The 17,173-nt window shown below is 35.9% G+C and overlaps 2 protein-coding genes across 5 annotated transcripts; one reads left to right on the forward strand and one right to left on the reverse strand.

Moving 5' to 3' along the window:
- LOC306871248 (serine/threonine-protein phosphatase PGAM5, mitochondrial) lies at positions 1-6,978 on the reverse strand. Of its 4 annotated transcripts, none has more exons than XM_079419045.1 (7): positions 6,680-6,978; positions 4,889-5,061; positions 4,679-4,804; positions 2,775-2,863; positions 2,313-2,446; positions 1,391-1,452; positions 609-1,325 (listed from the first exon to the last, which is right to left on the reverse strand). In XM_079419045.1, exons 1-6 carry the CDS (start codon positions 6,874-6,876, stop codon positions 1,428-1,430), a joined length of 744 nt encoding a protein of 247 aa, XP_079275171.1. In that variant the 5' UTR covers positions 6,877-6,978; the 3' UTR covers positions 609-1,325; positions 1,391-1,427. The 4 variants fall into 4 exon arrangements, with proteins under 4 accessions (XP_079275169.1, XP_079275170.1, XP_079275171.1 ...); XM_079419046.1 differs by having other exon boundaries at positions 2,313-2,443; positions 6,680-6,956; XM_079419043.1 differs by lacking the exon at positions 1,391-1,452 and having other exon boundaries at positions 1-1,325; positions 6,680-6,957.
- A 1,826-nt stretch (positions 6,979-8,804) lies between these two features.
- Positions 8,805-14,479, forward strand: LOC306871074 (BRI3-binding protein-like). Its single transcript, XM_079418763.1, has 4 exons — positions 8,805-9,154; positions 10,083-10,185; positions 10,355-13,507; positions 13,861-14,479. The coding sequence occupies exons 1-3, from the start codon at positions 8,975-8,977 to the stop codon at positions 10,774-10,776; spliced, it is 705 nt and encodes a 234-aa protein (XP_079274889.1). The 5' UTR covers positions 8,805-8,974; the 3' UTR covers positions 10,777-13,507; positions 13,861-14,479.
- Positions 14,480-17,173: the final 2,694 nt, after the last annotated feature.

Raw genomic sequence — 17,173 nt, forward strand, 5'->3', positions numbered from 1 at the left:
ACTTTTCCTATTTGAATGTTTTAAAATGTAATTTATTCCTGTGATGACAAAGATGCAGTCCTCAGTTTCACACGATCCTTCAGGAAGCATTCTAATATGCTCAAGAAATATTTCTTATCTATGATGAAAACGGTTGTGCTGTTTAATATTTTTTCTGAAAAATCAAGACTTTTTTCAGAATTCTTTGAATAGTTCAAAACAACAGCATTTATTTGAAATATAAATTCTTTACTGTCACTTTTGATCAATGAATATATATATATTTCTTTTAAAATAATCTTACTCACCCCACACTTCCAAACAATAGTGTATCTAAGTAAACATTATAAAAACATACAAGAAATGTCTGGGCCGTATTTCACCAAAATAAAGTAGATTCTGCATAAAGAAAAAAAAAACTGTCCAATTAGGATTACTATTTGTTTACTGTGTTACAGTCAAACAAAAGTTCAAGTCACAATGCTAAAATTACTCATGGTCCTAAAATAGGCTTAATGTCCTAATTATTATTTTTTTTGTTGTTGTTTTTTTCCCCAGGTAAAATACGACCTGGACTTTTTTTTTATCCATTGCATGAATCAAACAATGAATGACACTAGTAAACAATTCAATGAATTGATTTTTACTGCCGTAAACAACAACATACAAACAATTCTCCAGAATCATCCTCAACCTTTCATTGGAAAGATTCTCACATTTTAGCAAACTCAAACCTTGCCTCTAAAACAGTCATAAACGATTCCAAGTAAACAGTGCAAATACACACCAAGTGCCTCAACAAGGCCTCCAGAGTTTGCATAATGCTCCTGGAAAAAGACACCTTGTCATAAACACAAAGTACACTTGCTGGTTAATTCCACCTTTCTGTGAACATTACAGATCAAAGCATGGCACAGGAGTGTCTAATTGAAGAAACATCAATAATTCTTAATTTGCTTGTTTTAAAAAATACAAAATCAATAGACTCGACACTTGTGGAGTCACTGATCACCACAGCAACAGATGGTAGAGTTGCAAATGAAATTTTTCACAGCAGTTTTCTCCTACATTGCAGCTATGTAAGACTATTATTAAACAAGCTAGTGGAGCTGATGAATATGACATCACATTCCACTGTGACTCTGAAACAGCATTTTAAAAAAACGTTCAGGAGAACATTTAAGGCTTGAGAACGTCATGTCCGGGTGAGTTTATTTGGAGGCATGAAGCCCGAGTCTCCCAGCGCTCTGAGAGCCACTCGACCACTGGGCCGAATCGTCAGCCAGGTGATGCTGCCGTTGTTCAGGCCCATCCTCAGCCAGCCCTCTGGAGGAAACTGCAGAGCCCTGGAATAAACATTTCCATTACAATCATGCTTTTGACATTTTCTATGAAAGAGCGGAACAGTTACCTCGGCATGTTCCTGACGAGTCACGTGAACAAACCGTTTACACAACATGAGTTTGCTGGTGGCTGAAATATTCAAAATTTACACAAATTGCAAACTAGTACAAGAATTGAGAAAATTAGTCATTTTACAGAGCTACGAGAATACTTTATGCACAAAGAAAACAAAAATAACTAACAATGAAACAGAGACAAATTGTTGAATAAAGTCATTATTTTAGTTTTCTTTGCGCACAAAAAGTACTCTCGTAGCTCTGTAAAATTACAAGGACCCTTGCTGTCTATGGGAGGGTCAGAGAGCTCTCGGAATTCATCAAAAATATCTTAATGTGTGTTCCGAAGATGAAGGAAGGTCTTAAGGGTTTGGAACGACATGAGGGAGAGTAATTAATGACACAATTTAAATTTTTGGGTGAACTAACCCTTTAACTCTTGCATTAGAGGTATGAGCAACAGCAATAGTGATGTTGGACTTGGCAAGAACCACTGATAAAAGGTTGCAAACAGTTTTTCATGAATTCCATGTATTTATTATGAAAGCCCATTCCTACTACATGAGAACAATATGCTCGTCTAAACCATAATTATAAGATAAATGTCACATTTTTGTCAGAATTGACTCACAATAATGTTTTATAAGTCATAATTATGATGACTTTCTCATAATTAATCTCTCATCATTTCAAATTACTATTATGAGCTACCAAAGCATAATATTTTCTCTCTTATGTGGCTGAAATGGGCTTCTATGAAACTTTTGCAACCACACACATAACAATACAAAGTGATAAGAGCACGCTTACGATTACATTCATTTTTCATGGACTGCTGTGGTTTTTATAATATGTTTTTTTTTTTTATGAAAGCTTCAAAGAGCACAAAAAGGAAAATAAAAAGACTGCACTGAGTAGCAAGTGAACACAAACCTGCACACAAAATAGCGGATGACATTAGCATGACAGACGATGATCTCGTAGCTGTCCTCCTTCTGCTTAGGGTCCGCTCGATGGATGTAGCGGCGGAACGCTGCCTCGATCCTCGCGCCGTCCTCATGGTACTGCTGAAACCAGCACAAGAGTTTCACAACCATCCACGTGAGGAGAGGAAGGACTCCGCAGCGCACCCACGACAAAACCAAACTCAACATTCTCCAAAAAAACATTTCAGACATCAAGCTTTAGGATGACCAGCCGGAAAACGAGAACATTTGATGTTTGTTGAAGAGAGTTGGGATGGTTTGGTTGTGGGTTGTGTACATCAGCAGTAACCTTAGCAGTTTGTTCTGTTATGACTTGAGTCATCAACAGGAACAAAACACACAAAGACAATCAAACGTGGGGACTAACAGACAGAGCCTTCAGATTGGCTAAGACAGACTTTGCACTGACCACTGCCTCAGGTTTCCAGTGCGTGACCGGTGGGACGGGCTCTATGGGGGCACCCTCTCGCAGTAAATCACAGCTTACAAGCTCCACACCTACAACATAACGAAGAAAATAATTCAGAATCTCTACAATGGCAACACTTATTTATCCTTTTCATGCTTTTTTTAAGCCTTCCAGTTAAAATGTTCTATTTTATACTGCTCAAGCGCAATAAGATGTGAAGGGGAACTCAATGCGGTATTTGCACGCTGTTCTGACAGACGTTTACATCTAAAGTGCGCGCACAGAAAGCTGCCCGTCACAGCAAGCAAGTACTGAATTCCTGTTTTTTGCTTTAATGATCAAATACACACACAGAGCTGTCAAAATTTTCACGTCATCTAAAATGCTGCCATTATAACCACCTTATTTCTAATAAAACAACTATTGTGATATATATATATACTGTAGTTATCTTGAAAAATCTAATTACTCTTATTGTAATATAAATTGTTGGTGATATCGCCGCCCCAAAACTCACACAAAGCCTTCATACACGCCTCAGAATACAGCACAAAATCATGTGACCCTGGACCACAAAACCAGTCATAAGGGTCAATTTGAGATTTATACATCATCTGAAAGCTGAATAAATAAGCTTCCATTGATGTATGGTTTGTTGATAGGACAATATTTGGCCGAGATACGAGATCTGGAATCTGAGGGTGCAAGAAAATCTAAATATTGAGAAAATGGCCTTTAAAGTTGTCCAAATGAAGTTCTTAGCAATGCATATCACTAATCAAAAATTGAGTTTTAATATATTTAAGGTAGGAAATTTACAAAATATCTTCATGGAACATGCTCTTAATGTCCTAATGATTTTTGGCATAAAAGAAAAATCAATAATTGTGACCCATACAATGTATTTCTACAAAGCGACTTAAGACTGGTTTTGTAGTCCAGGATCACATATAGATTTGTTTTTGGTCATTTTTAGAGCCTGACATTATCCATCCACTTTTACTTTGACTGTAAATTGGAAAAAACACCCGGGAGATTTTGCTAAACTTCTTTTGCTTTTGTTTTTTCAATGTCATGCCAGCTTCTATGGCTATATTCATGACGAGAGCAAGGTTTAGTTATGCAAGATATTTAAATGTGTGATGTGCCCTGTATGCATCTCTCTTTTTCTATATTAGTTATGTCAACTTATTACTTTAATTAGTTTATTAATGCACACACTTTAACAACAAAAGTGTCTTCTTTCAAAAGCGACCACAATGAAATGTCTGCTTCAAGCCATTATGCCTTGTATGATTTATCCAGTCATAACTGAACTAAATTAGGTGAAGAAGAATAGAGAAGTTTCAGCTGAAAGGTTTAATCCTAGATCAAGTCTTTAGTAGGGCTGGCTGTGTATTGGCAAGAATCTGGTGATACGATAAGGTACGTATCACGATACAAGGATTACGATACATTGCAATACTGTAAGCAAAGGCGATATATTGGGATATTTCTTATTTTAGGAATAGGATATAATTTTGGGCTGTAATTAAGAACACACCACCATATGCAAACCTTAGCAAAAATAAAATAAAATGCATAAGTATAAATGAATTATTTAACCAGAACACAGTGGGATCTGCATTTGCATTAATCAGTCTCTCTTATTGAGTAAAGGGGGAAAAGGAAAGTGATTGCAGGATTCTTTACGTATAAAGCTGTTATAAACAGACCATATATATTCTTAAGTTCAGTTTAAGTTTACTATTTTAACAAACAATGTCATAACATTTTTAGAGATAAGAAGATTGCTATCTGGCAGTCGGGATATAAACTCAAAACTAAACTACTGCTAAACTACAAACTAAACTCGTGTGTATCGATGTTTTCTTACACCCCTGCTCTTCAGTATGAGTCTGTACCTGGCAGGTATTTGCTGATGATGTTGGCGGTCTCTGTAGCTCTGGTCATGGAGGAGTGGATGAGAACGTCGTACTTCAGTCCGAGCGCCGCTAATCTCTGTCCTGTAAACTCAGCCTGTTCACGTCCTGCAGCCAAGACAGAAACCAGCATGCAATCTACTTGGTGGCATAATGTAGCATGTAATTTGATATATGCTGATGGATCGGTACCTAAAGCCGTCAGCATCCTCTCTTTATCTCCATCGCCCTTGAGGTTGTACTGAGAGTGTCTGATGAGGAAGATGTGGCGTGTGGCTTTGGGTTTGCTGTTCTCTGCATCTAGACTTCCACCATCACCATCACTCTCCTTTCTCTTCCCGTTCACCAGAGACGAGGGTTCACGTCTGAAAGAGTCAAAAAGAGTTTATTCACAAAGTAGGCCTACTGAACTCAATTCAGTACCGGTGACACCATATTTAGACGTTTCTGTCCGGAGAAGCATACACTTTTTTTTATCAGTTAAAAAAGTAGCTACAATATGGTTTATAGTATTCACTGTTTTATTCATTCTCATGTTTTACTAATGTGCGTGAACTATTAACTTTATGTTAAAGGTTTGCTGTTTTACTCTATTTATTTTTTCATTTTTGAAGAATTTTACTGAATCCCACCATCAAAACTGTTCCAGAGTACAAAGGTCAAGTCTATAACTAAAAGCTGAAATTAAACACTTTCAAAAGTGCTTATAAGAAAGCACATTATGTAAGAAGAAACTATATTAGTGACAATTAACCAGGTCTAAGACAAACAAATGGTCACTGACACCTTTTCAATCACTGCCATAATGTAATGTGCTTTAGTGATTTAAGACCTGGGATCAAACCTAAACCTGGGTGATCCATTAACCTGTTAACTGCCACCGGTGGGCCCACTTGCCATTACATGATTTAAACAGTAATATCTTAGTCTGAACCAAAAGCAATCTTGACAAACTATATATTGTTTGAAAGCTTAAAGACTCTAGTTTTCATATTTGGTGACTGATTTTTTAAATATTTTACAGGGCAACTATAATGTGTTCATTTGTAAGAAGAGTACTCATCAGTCAGAGAGAGAGTTCTGACCTTTACTATGAAATAGTGATACATACTGTACATAAAACCATGAAAAATCTCCATTCATGTTCATGTCAAGTGTTCAAAAGATAAAATTCATTCTATTTTTTGAGAAAAGGTCTAAAAGTGTTTCGAATATAAAGAAAAAACAATAGGTTTTCAATTTTTGATGCAGCGTGAACTATATCTCGTACGTCCAGGGTTCTTGTTGCATGTCTTTTATGTGTTTTTTAGAGGTTGAATTGAAATCAAATACTGCCATACCACCCTTAATACTTCTGAATGTGATGTCTACGTCATAAATATTGAGAAAAGAATGGAAAAAACATGTTTCAGATCACTCAAACCATATATGGAAATAGAGCCGCCCTTATATGGTTACTAATGGGGTTTGATGGTCATCTAGTGGAAAAGCTTGGTACTGCGCCCAAACAAAATTTCACTGAAAGCTCATTTTTTGAGATATCAACCTCAAATTTGTAACACAACTTTTTCAGATTTTTGGTTTTGATTTTCTAGCAGTTTTAGAGTAAAACATGTTATGTAAAATATATATTTTACATAAAATATAAATATTAAATTTTCATAAACTTCCATAACTTTTTTGTAATATAATTTTTAGAACTTTTTTCACCTAAAAAGAGACCAACCTTAAGTATTTGCTCCAAACCATTCAAAATTTATAACGATTTAAGTTGGAAATGTCATTTTTAGGCCTATACTCAAAAAGTGGAACCGACAGTTAACAGGTTAATTATAACCACTGATCAAAGCATTAAACCACTTAACTCGCCATAAATGATTTTTGGACATGGTGCCATGGCAGTAAAACATGTACGAGACGGTAGTACCGTATTATTCTAAAAACACATTAGTAATCAACCAGAATTAAGTCTCTATTGCATACTTGTCCCAATTATAATCCCATCCGTTCGCAGTGGGCCACGCCGGAGGCTGCGCTGCGTGCACGGCAGCCAGGGTCTCTCTCACCCGGCCTCGGTCTGAGAAGTAGCCGTGTTTATCAGCCGCGAGCGCCGCGCACACCAGCACCGCGGATCCGCCGGCGACGCCGCACGCGAGACTCATCGCTCTCCGACACGACATGACTCTACAGAGAGGACTCAAAACACTTCCATAAGCAGCGGTCACGACTATGTGTGAAAACAGCAGCGACAACAACACATCTTTTCTGAAAATAAAATAAAAGTCCCTAGCATACAAAGTAAATGTTTACGTTGACAATTTTTTATTCAAACAAATTAGATATTAATATATTAAATATTTTTCAAATATTGATTTTTTTTTATTTATTTTGTGTTTATTTAACGTGTTTATGCGTTTCAAAACATTGATTTACATTTAATAAAATACAATGAATATTTATTCAAGCATATTGAAAGTGTTTATATGTGTGTGTGTCACTATGCTTAAATCTATGCTTAAATATTCATTGTATTTTATGCAATTAAATTTTTTTTATTTTATTAATGCCAAGGTACCAAAGATAAATGTACAGAAAATATCAACTTTACATACAAAGAGGTAACATTACATGCAAAGCACCATTTATATACGTATGTAACAGTAAATAAATAAAACAAACGAAAGCTTTAACAAAATAAATGAAAAAGATTATATAAATTAACTGTTTTAAGAGCTTTAAGATTCTTGGGAGATGAAATAGTTTGGATATACCGTTGAACCTCTTTTTTAAAAACAATAAATAAAGGATTTTGATGAGAGAATTTACTGCGGTGAATATGACATTTCACAAGAAATAACAGGTTAATAATAAAATATTCATTAGTTTTATCGTATTTTATGCAATTTGTTTTATTATGAACATTGTCAAACAATAAAAAGCAGTTGCAGTACAAAAATACAAAATAATAATAATAGTAAAAAGAAAATTAAATAAATAAAAAGTTACAATAACACAAATAAATTATGCACATAAAGCACATAATTAGACTAATAATTTATGGAATTAGTGTTAAAATCATATTTTAATTATACAATATTGAAAAATCACGTATTTACTGAAGTTATTATTATAAAGCGTTACCGATAAAACAAATAGTGGCAGCACTGACACTACCCAGAACCTAGTGACCTAGACGAACAGCATGACGCCCTACACCGTATGCTCTCTAGGTAGACAGCTCACTAGGGTTTGAGACACAGCCACTGACAGCTGGTGATCTCATGTTTTCAGAAAAAAATAGTCAAAATTAAGTGAATTTCTACCTGCTTGAAACAAGCTAAATAATCTGCCAATGGGGTAAGAAAAATAATCTTATGTCAAACAGAAAACAAGATTATTTTTTTTAACCCCATTGGCAGATTATTTAGCTTGTTTCAAGCAGGTAGAAATTCACTTAATTTTGACTATTTTTTTCTGAAAACATGACAATAATTTTCACTTGTCTAGAAAATCCATCTTGATTTAAGAATTTTTTGATATTTTGGCTGGAAACAAGACAAAAAAATCTAAGTAAGAAAAGCATTTTTTGCAGTGAAATCACTAAATTTGAAGATATGTATTATTTTGTTAATAAACCATCTTTAATTAATCACGATGTTATTGAAGTTATTGAATGCATAATAGCTGATCATATTATTTTTTGCATAAATAAACAGGTTCTAATAATAGTAGGCTATTTGTGATATTAAAACAGACTACCCTTCCAAAGTTTGGGGTGGGTAATATTTTCTAATGTCTACTGCTATGCCACCAAAGCTGCATTTATTTGATCAGTAAGACAGTAAAAACAGTAATATTGTGAAATATTAATTATACTAAACTCATTGATGTTTGGGAACCTTAAAGTCTTTAAAAAGTTGTGTAAATTGTTTAGAGAAACAGTATCCTTATCTGCATTTCCTTGTTTTACGAAGCTTTTAATTTTACTCTGTACCTTTTAATCTTTAGCCTTAGCCAAAAACAGTGTTTTACACTTTAAACCACCATCATTGCAAAAAATAATTAGGCCAATTCTAAGACTTTTATTTTAAAATATTTTCAGACTTCCGGTACTGTTCACTGTTTCAGTTCGCGCTCTAATCGCGCGCAGCTTCTTCCTCCATCTCTCCGCAGCGTCTCATTCCGGCTCTTTATTCAGCCTATAATAAGCTCTGTTCGACCGCTACCACACAGAATTCACTTCATTGCACATCACCAGTTTTCAGGTCGTCTACGAGGATGAAGGGAGCGAAGTTGGCCGTGGTTTTGAGCGTGTTTTTGGCCTTGGTCCTCCTGACTGAGGCGGCGCGAAACAGGAAAGACTCCAGCAGCCAGAACAGCTTCAGGAGGGCGGCCAGTGGCTTCTACCAAACCCTCAGCAATATCTTCGGAGAGGAGAACATCAGGGCTCTGTACAAGGTCCATATAAGATCATGCAGTTTAAAAATGTAGTTTTGTTTGCAGGATCAATATTTAAAGGCCCGAAGATATCACCAGCTGTCAGTGGCTGTGTCTCAAACCCTAGTGAGCTGTCTACCTAGAGAGCATACTGTGTAGGGCATCATGCTGTTCATCTAGGTCACTAGGTTCTGGGTAGTGTCAGTGCTGCCACTATTTATGTTTTATCGGTAACGCTTTATAATAATAACTTAAGTTAATACGTGATTTTTCAATATTGTATAATTAAAATATGATTTTAACACTAATTCCATAAATCATTAGTCTAATTATGTGCTTTAAATGCCCTCAAAAATCCTTTTTTATTTTTGACAAAATTATTAGTTTTTCATAATTAACTTATTTTTTAAAAATATAATATATGGGTGTATGCTATTTTAATAAACTGTCAAATATTTGAATGTACATTAATGAGCTGTTGTACTGTACTGTTATAAATAAGCTATAAATTATGAGAAAATAAGAAATTGAAGTTTATTTAGCCTATCTAATGGAAAATATCTCATTCTTATTACTGCAAAGCAAATTATTTTTGTTGTTATTATTAAAAACGGTTGTTAATCTTGTATTATAATAACATTTTATTGCAATAGAATAAAATATAACTAAATAAATCGTTCTTTGAAAATAATTACTACAAAAAATTTAAATAAATGCCGCATTTAATACTAATGAGAAATGGGAGGAGGGATATGCTTAATTGTCATGAAAATAATGTCATGATGCAGTGTAATCTAAAATTAAATTAACTGCATTTATATTTTAGATAAAATGTATAGATAGTCAGGTGATTTTCTTCTGTGCCCTATGCATGTTTATAATATAATTTTTTGCATATAATTTTTTTGCCATCTTATTTTATTATAAAGCCTTTGTCAATGTTTTGCAGTTCTTCTCAAAAACTACAGAGAAGTTTGTTCATGGAGTCGATTCATTATTGGACACCTTGTGGAGACTGTGGGTGGATCTGCTCGATGTTATGGGCATCGACTGTAAGTCTGGATCAGAATTGCTGCAGTTATGTATGTCAGTGACTGAAATAGCTCATCTTCACTATTTAAAAAAATCATGTCCTTAACCTCGTTCACATCTCTCCCTTCCCTCTCTTTGCTTCTATTTCTGTTTTCTTTTTCCCCTCCGGTTCTCTCTCTCTCTCCTCAGCCTCTAACCTGACGCACTACTTCAGCCCATCGTCCGTGTCCAGTTCTCCTGCTCGCGCACTTCTCCTGGTTGCAGCCTTGCTGGTGGCTTACTGGTTCCTGTCCTTGTTCCTGAGCGGCTTCTTTTACATCCTCCACGCAGTGTTTGGCCGTTTCTTCTGGCTGGCCCGCGTGGCCCTTTTTGCCCTCTCCTGCCTGTACATTCTGCAGAAATTTGAGGGCGACCCGGAGAAAGCGGTGCTGCCGCTGTGTTTCATCATGGCCATGTACTTCATGACTGGACCGGTGGGAGCATACTGGCGGAAAGGGGGCGGAGCTGGAACTCTAGAGGAGAAGATCGACCACCTCGACACCCAGATCCGCCTCCTTAACATCCGCTTGAGCAGAGTGATTGAAAACCTAGAGCGCTCCAGTGACCAATGAAATGATTTTCACCCCAGGCTGAGGGTCAGAGCTGGGGTTTTTAAGAAGGGATGAGAAGAAAAAAAATGTTTGTTTTTTTTCTCAGGATGTCCCAACATTTTAGTCAGGCAAGAATTGTATGTGACGTATGGAAATTTGATAAATTCCCCAGTTGATATGCTGAAAACAGTCTATTAGATTCACCCTGTTGTTATGGAATGTGTTATTAGTGTCCACTTCTACTGTAGCCGCCCATTTTAAATATCAGGACTTTTTTGTATACTGTGGGTCTGTGTGTGTCTGCAAGCCTTGAGTTGAGTGTGTTAGTCCATTAGTCCATAGTCTTATGCCCTTTTCCCTAAGCTTTGTTTGGGCATTTTCTGTAAGTGTGTTATTTATCAATCATGAAGGCAATGCAATTGAGAGTTGATTCAGAAACACTCAAAGTGTGAAGAATAGTCAATATCACTGCATTTTTTTTTTTCTTTTTCATCTCTTCCTTGTTTCTTCATGAGGTCACCAGAGGTCACTCTGAGTTCAGGACCGATCAGCACTATCAGGGATAGAGATGTATGTGGAAATCGCTTTCAGAAAGCAGCTAGTCATCAGAAGCGTGAGGATATCAGACCAGTGTTCCTGGCAGCAATATTACAGTGCTGCAATGTACACCAGTATCTCTGTCCAACTTCAGCCAAGAGAGAGAGAGGGATGTTCTCGTGTGGTTCAGATAAGTACATACAGGGTAATACCTGGCCATGCACTTTGTCCTCAGCATGAGATCATTGTATTAATTGTATGTACCATTTTAATACACTTATAGAAAGGGATTGATTAAACATTGTTTTAATCCCACTTCTTTTTAGTGCTGCTTAGTAAAATCATTTGAAGAAAGTGGCCTCTATGGTTTCATCCACAGTGGTATTTTGAAATGCCTGATAACTAATCTAACCTGTGTCCCATCTTCTCTGCTTCTTCTTATTCACTCTACTACTTATTCTTTTTGCAGATTTAACTTTCATTCCACTTTTTGGTTTTTAATTTGTCATGTTTTTGCAGCCTTGCTAAACCGTTGTAGCCAAAGCTAATTTACATGTTTTAAAAATATACTTTAGACATTTATTCCCTGCTTCATAGATTAAAGAAATACTGTAATTTAACATTTTTATACATGCTTTTACATTTTAAGAGAACTATTATGAATGGCCAGTTTTCAAGTATATTTTCATTCCATAAAATGCCATAATTATAATTTTTTACATGATTAGTACTGCTGTATTTAACACTACTGTTGAAAAGTTTGGAGTCAGTAAGATTTTTTTTAAGTTACATTAATATTTCGATATTGTTATTGAGCCAATATGCATTACATTTCTCATAAATATATTTTAAATAATTTTAAGTTCTTTTAAGCATTAAAGAATCCTGAAAAAATACATCAGTTTTCACAAAAATATTAAGCAGCACAGCTGTTTTCAACTTTGATTATAAGAAATGTTTTTGAGCACCAAAACAATATATGAATGATTTCTGAAGGATCATGTGACACGCAGCCATCACATGGATTAATTTATATTTTAAAATACAATAAAAACAGTTATTTAAAAAAATGTTTACGGGCCACATACTTTTGAACAGTAGTGTACATTGGTTTTTATCTGGGAACATCTAATGGTTTTGTTTTGCGTCGTATCGTATAAGGTTGTGTTTACTGTGTGTTATGGATCTGATTTGTTTTATTTTTGGTGATTTCTGCTTCTAAATGATCTTTTTGTCTCCAGGCAGTTATTTTAAAGATGTCGTTCATTCAAAGTGAGAGTTTTGTGGCGTTTAGTCTTTGTGCCAGTGTTGATGCCATTCTGTACTGTTTTTAGACATTGATGAAATTCACTTTTAGCAGATACATGTTCAAAATTTACAGTCTTTCTCTTCAAGGAAAACGAGCCAAAAATATTGACTACTCTTCCTGCGCTTCACTGATTTTAGTCCAGAAACTGTCCCTCATCCTCTTACCAATAACAGTTCAATGCTGTGACTTACTGTAACTCAAGCCTACTGGAAAGCACTAATATCAAGAAGGCCCTTTTTTTTTATATACTGTACGAATGTGAAGGAAATCATACAATATAAGCACCAGCCTTGAGGAATCTCCAAATAGCAAACTCTTGTGTACTTGCGATGTACCAGCATTATTGTACAAGTACTGGAGACATGTCTCAGCAAACACTCCTGTATTTAAAATGGTCTTGTGTACTTGCATATCTGTAATGAATGAGAAGCCACAGTAATATACCATGGAACATGCTCTGTTTTATCATTAGCTGTGATTTCAAGTGTACTCCATTCAGAGTGAATGTCCTGAGTTTGCTTGTAGAAATATGTATGATCTGTGTTTGCCTACCCGCACTGTTTAGCAATTAATTTTGTTCTTGTAAGTTGCAGTAAGACATCGAGTCCTTAATTTATTTGTGGAATATTATGCATTTTATTAATGTCGGTTACATTATATATAAGGGAGTTGTACTGACTTAACTGCAAAGACTCGGTTCTCTCTCACGTTGTCTCTCGTAGATCCCAGTTGACTGCACCAGTGCCAATTATTGTGTGTTGAGGACTTGATTGATTTGTGTTAGAAAGCACTGAATCTTTGTGAAGTCTAGACCTTAACTGGTATTTTGGCGTAGTAAATGCCTAGATTTCTATATCAGGTTTGCTTTGTACTGTATAATTCTCATCAGGAGTGTTCATTTGCGATGTTAAAAGTCGTGACGTATTGTCAAGTATGGTGACCCATACTCGAAATTGGTGCTCTGCGTTTAACCCATCCAAGTGCACACACACAGCAGTGAGTAGTGAACAAATCCACACACACACACACACACACCGTGAACACACACCCGGAGCAGTGGGCAGCCATGCTGCAGCGCCCGGGGAGCAATTGGGGGTTCGGTGCCTTGCTCAAGGGCACCTCAGTCGTGGTATTGAGGGTGGAGAGAGCGCTGGACATTCCCTCCCCCCACCTACAATTCCTGCCGGCCGGGGGCTCGAACTCGCAACCTTTCGATTACGAGTCCGACTCTCTAACCATTAGGCCACGACTTCCCCAAGTGTTGCTTGCTGTGCGCTGTCTGTAAAATATTTTTGTCTTTATGAAACTTGTTCAATGATTTGATGAAATGGTGGTCCAAAAATATAGATATGAGCGCTCAACCTGACTCGCATTAATAGTATTATAGTTTATATTTGCTCACACCAGGGTTGGAAAATAACGGGTGCTTGTAGCAAAAATGCTCCACAAATTGAAGATAAAAGGTCAAAAATTGATTACGGCTGTCGCGATTCAAATAAAATGTGAAAATGAATGTCAAAAGTCTATTCACAGATTTACATTTTCATTCGCTGTCACTGCATCAGATTGCTTTTTACGCTTTTTTTGCAGCGTTGAGTCTTATAACCAATCACACACGTTTCCGTTTACTTTAGGAATGCAATGGTCGATCGCAGACGCTTCGATTAGTCAGCATTGTTGAATGTGCATGCTCTCCGATTGAATTCCCTCATCATAAACTACAAAGTGCAAATACGATGTAAATACAACATTTCTTCTGTAGCTTCAGTGATTATAACTGGGGTTTTTGCATAACTTTCACTAGACTAGACTAATGTCATGGACTGACATGTTTGTGAAGCCAGAAAATATGACAAGCCGTTTCCACAAAATGCAGACAAAACATTAAAAAAAAAAATTCTATTAATCAACATTAATAATCATTATTACAATATCGTCGACAATATCGATTTCTGTCATAATACTGCAGCAGCTCATGTGTTTAAATGTAGTCATTTGTTATTGGCAACAGTTTAAAGTCTTTTGATTGATTGAAGCAACTGGTTAAATTTAAGTATTTGGTGACAACACAGACAGTTATTAAGGTGGTGATAAAAATTGCCCTCGCGAGTCAAAAAAATACCCCTGGAAATCAATTCCAGGGGACAAAAAGTTAATTTCTGACCCCGGCTCACACTAAGTTTTTTGAACGTTTATGAAGTTGCTTCACCTCATAATTTGGACATAGTATGTTGCACGTGATGCAACAGACACTTGTTTGAACATTGCTACATTTATCTCTTCAAACGGCCTCCATGAACTCTCTAAAGCTCTAGTCAGTGTCTGTCTGTAAAGGGTTAAATCACATCTGGTCTGACACACAGCTAAGCAAATGGATGAGTTTAGCATCACAAAGGTGCTTGTGCTGTTTGAGAAAATGTTATGTTCGCTCTGCAAGAATGGTTTGTCATATAATCAGTAATGCTGATGCTGATCCAACAAATCATTAATGAACATTATATAATGCTGACAGCACAACTTTTTTGATAACCCAGAGGTGAAAGCTAGTGACATTATTGTTAGTTGTACTTGATATTTGCTATTCTCATACAGTTTAACATACTGTATACTGTCTAAAATCACCTCCACGTAAGGTTTTCCCCTCTATTTTGTCAGATACTCTGGGATTCTCTTGCAAACAGGTTTTGTTTTATTCAGCCAGTTGCATCTCTTGTATCCCTGTGAGGGCTGATCTAAATGCTGTCCAAAATGGCTTATAATCATAAGGAACACTGTGCCTTTAAGACATCCATATTTGGCTTGTATATAAAGTTGTGCATTGTTGCTTTTTTTATTTGTTGTGCCCAGAGGGGGCAGACATGACCCCATTCCTTTCATAAAAGCACATTTTTATCACCAACCCTTGTGGACTTCATATCAATCTTACTAAGTAAGATAGACAGATTTCTTTTTTCTTTATTCCTCACATTTGTGTTTATGTAAATGCATAGGCCTACAGATACACTGAATCTGTGAAGATTACATCAGTAAAGACCTCAGGATGCAAATCAAGTCCTGAAAGTAGATTCACATTTGTGACATCTGATGTATAGAGAAAAACACAAATCAATAAATATGCAAAATGCAAAATAATGGTGTTATTATAATATTTTTTGTCATTACAAGGCAAGTATAAAATGAAGACTGATATGCAATTATGAACAATGAACTGGATTTGTTATTTTCTGTATTTTATCTTGTGTTTTTCTGTTTCCTGCTTTCAGTGTGTACAGTAAAAAAATCCAGTGTTTTGAATTCATTTATTGCTTCCAGAAATTTCAACATGATTCCTTTGTTTCATCACCAACAAGTAGCGCAGATCCTTTTTTATCTTTTCTTTTTGTTGCATCTAAATGTAAATCAGCCAAGTTTACATGGCCAATCTATGAAGCAACTCCTATTTGCTAAATGTTTTATAAATACTGATGAAATTGGCCTTGAAATCACTGCTGCTGACTTTGCAAAAATATTCAGTAGCTCTTTATATACCTTCTCTGGTACTGTAATGTTTAGAAAACACAAATCAACTGCATCAATTCTAATAAAATGTATGGAACATTTAGCACAGAGCCACCTTTAACCTATGTTTTTTCCACCTGATGATCATGTTGAAGGCTGAAGGCTCGTGATTGGGCACACCTCTAAATGATCTATTTTTCTATTGGCTGGGCGCTTCAGGCGGAACGGCTGTCTGGCTTGTGATTGGTTCGCTTCTCCGTCTGTCCATGTCGTTTCTCTCGTGCTGTGGTCTCGGCTGATGCTTTAGGAACCAATGGAATAAAAGACATGCTAATTGCGGTGCAGTCAGATATTCCTCCGCCGAAGCCGAACAGTAATGCTTTATCCTTTAAATGACAGTGGTCAAGAGCAAATATACGTTATTCTACGTAAACAAGAATCTATATAACACTTTTAGAGGCCCTTCAATGTTACTTTTAATTGTTCTGAATTCTATAACAGGAACTACGCGTATTTCTTATTCTTGTATGTTTTGTTAAATATAGTATAGTGTAATCTACAAGTCTGAAATAACTGTTCCAAACTGAGGCTTTAATTTATCACCTTTATTAATTGGCATTACTAATCGTTTTAGTTTATGAAGTTTATAAATAGATAACTGATCCGTGAACACCGAATCGAATCTTTTGAATCGAATCTTGATGAATCGGTTCACAATCACTGTTCTGAAAGATTCGTTCGAGTCACTGAACCGATAACAGATTCGACTCGTATGAACATTGTTGTGTACCAAAAATAAAAGTATTTTTATTTATGCTTTTACGTTTTAATTATGCTATGTTTTTAACCTTTTTGCCCTTTAAAGGTGTTTTAAAAATAATTTTAAAACGCAGTATATTGAATTATGTGCTTATATAAATATAGGTTTGTTGAGTCGGGGATGTCAGGGATGAAGACATGACGTGATGATGATTAATAATGTCTTTCTCAGAAATGAACTCTTCAGATTGGCAGAAATAAGTCGGATTTCCTTTTCATTACTATCTTAGATAAAACAGATAAACCGTCCTCCGT

This window comes from Barbus barbus (genome assembly GCF_936440315.1).
Source record: "Barbus barbus genome assembly, chromosome: 6".
NCBI classification, from domain to species: domain Eukaryota; kingdom Metazoa; phylum Chordata; class Actinopteri; order Cypriniformes; family Cyprinidae; genus Barbus; species Barbus barbus.

Excerpts from the sequence above, each read along its gene's own strand:
- LOC306871248 (XM_079419043.1), bottom strand. The coding sequence starts at position 6,876 with ATGTCGTGTCGGAGAGCGATGAGTCTCGCGTGCGGCGTCGCCGGCGGA. Across the intron at positions 4,805-4,888 it reads GAGGATGCTGACGGCTTTAG|GACGTGAACAGGCTGAGTTT; the intron begins GTACCGATCCAT and ends TCTTGGCTGCAG. Across the intron at positions 2,864-4,678 it reads CATCAGCAAATACCTGCCAG|GTGTGGAGCTTGTAAGCTGT; the intron begins GTACAGACTCAT and ends GTTATGTTGTAG.
- LOC306871074 (XM_079418763.1), top strand. The coding sequence starts at position 8,975 with ATGAAGGGAGCGAAGTTGGCCGTGGTTTTGAGCGTGTTTTTGGCCTTG. Across the intron at positions 9,155-10,082 it reads ACATCAGGGCTCTGTACAAG|TTCTTCTCAAAAACTACAGA; the intron begins GTCCATATAAGA and ends AATGTTTTGCAG. Across the intron at positions 10,186-10,354 it reads CGATGTTATGGGCATCGACT|CCTCTAACCTGACGCACTAC; the intron begins GTAAGTCTGGAT and ends CTCTCTCCTCAG.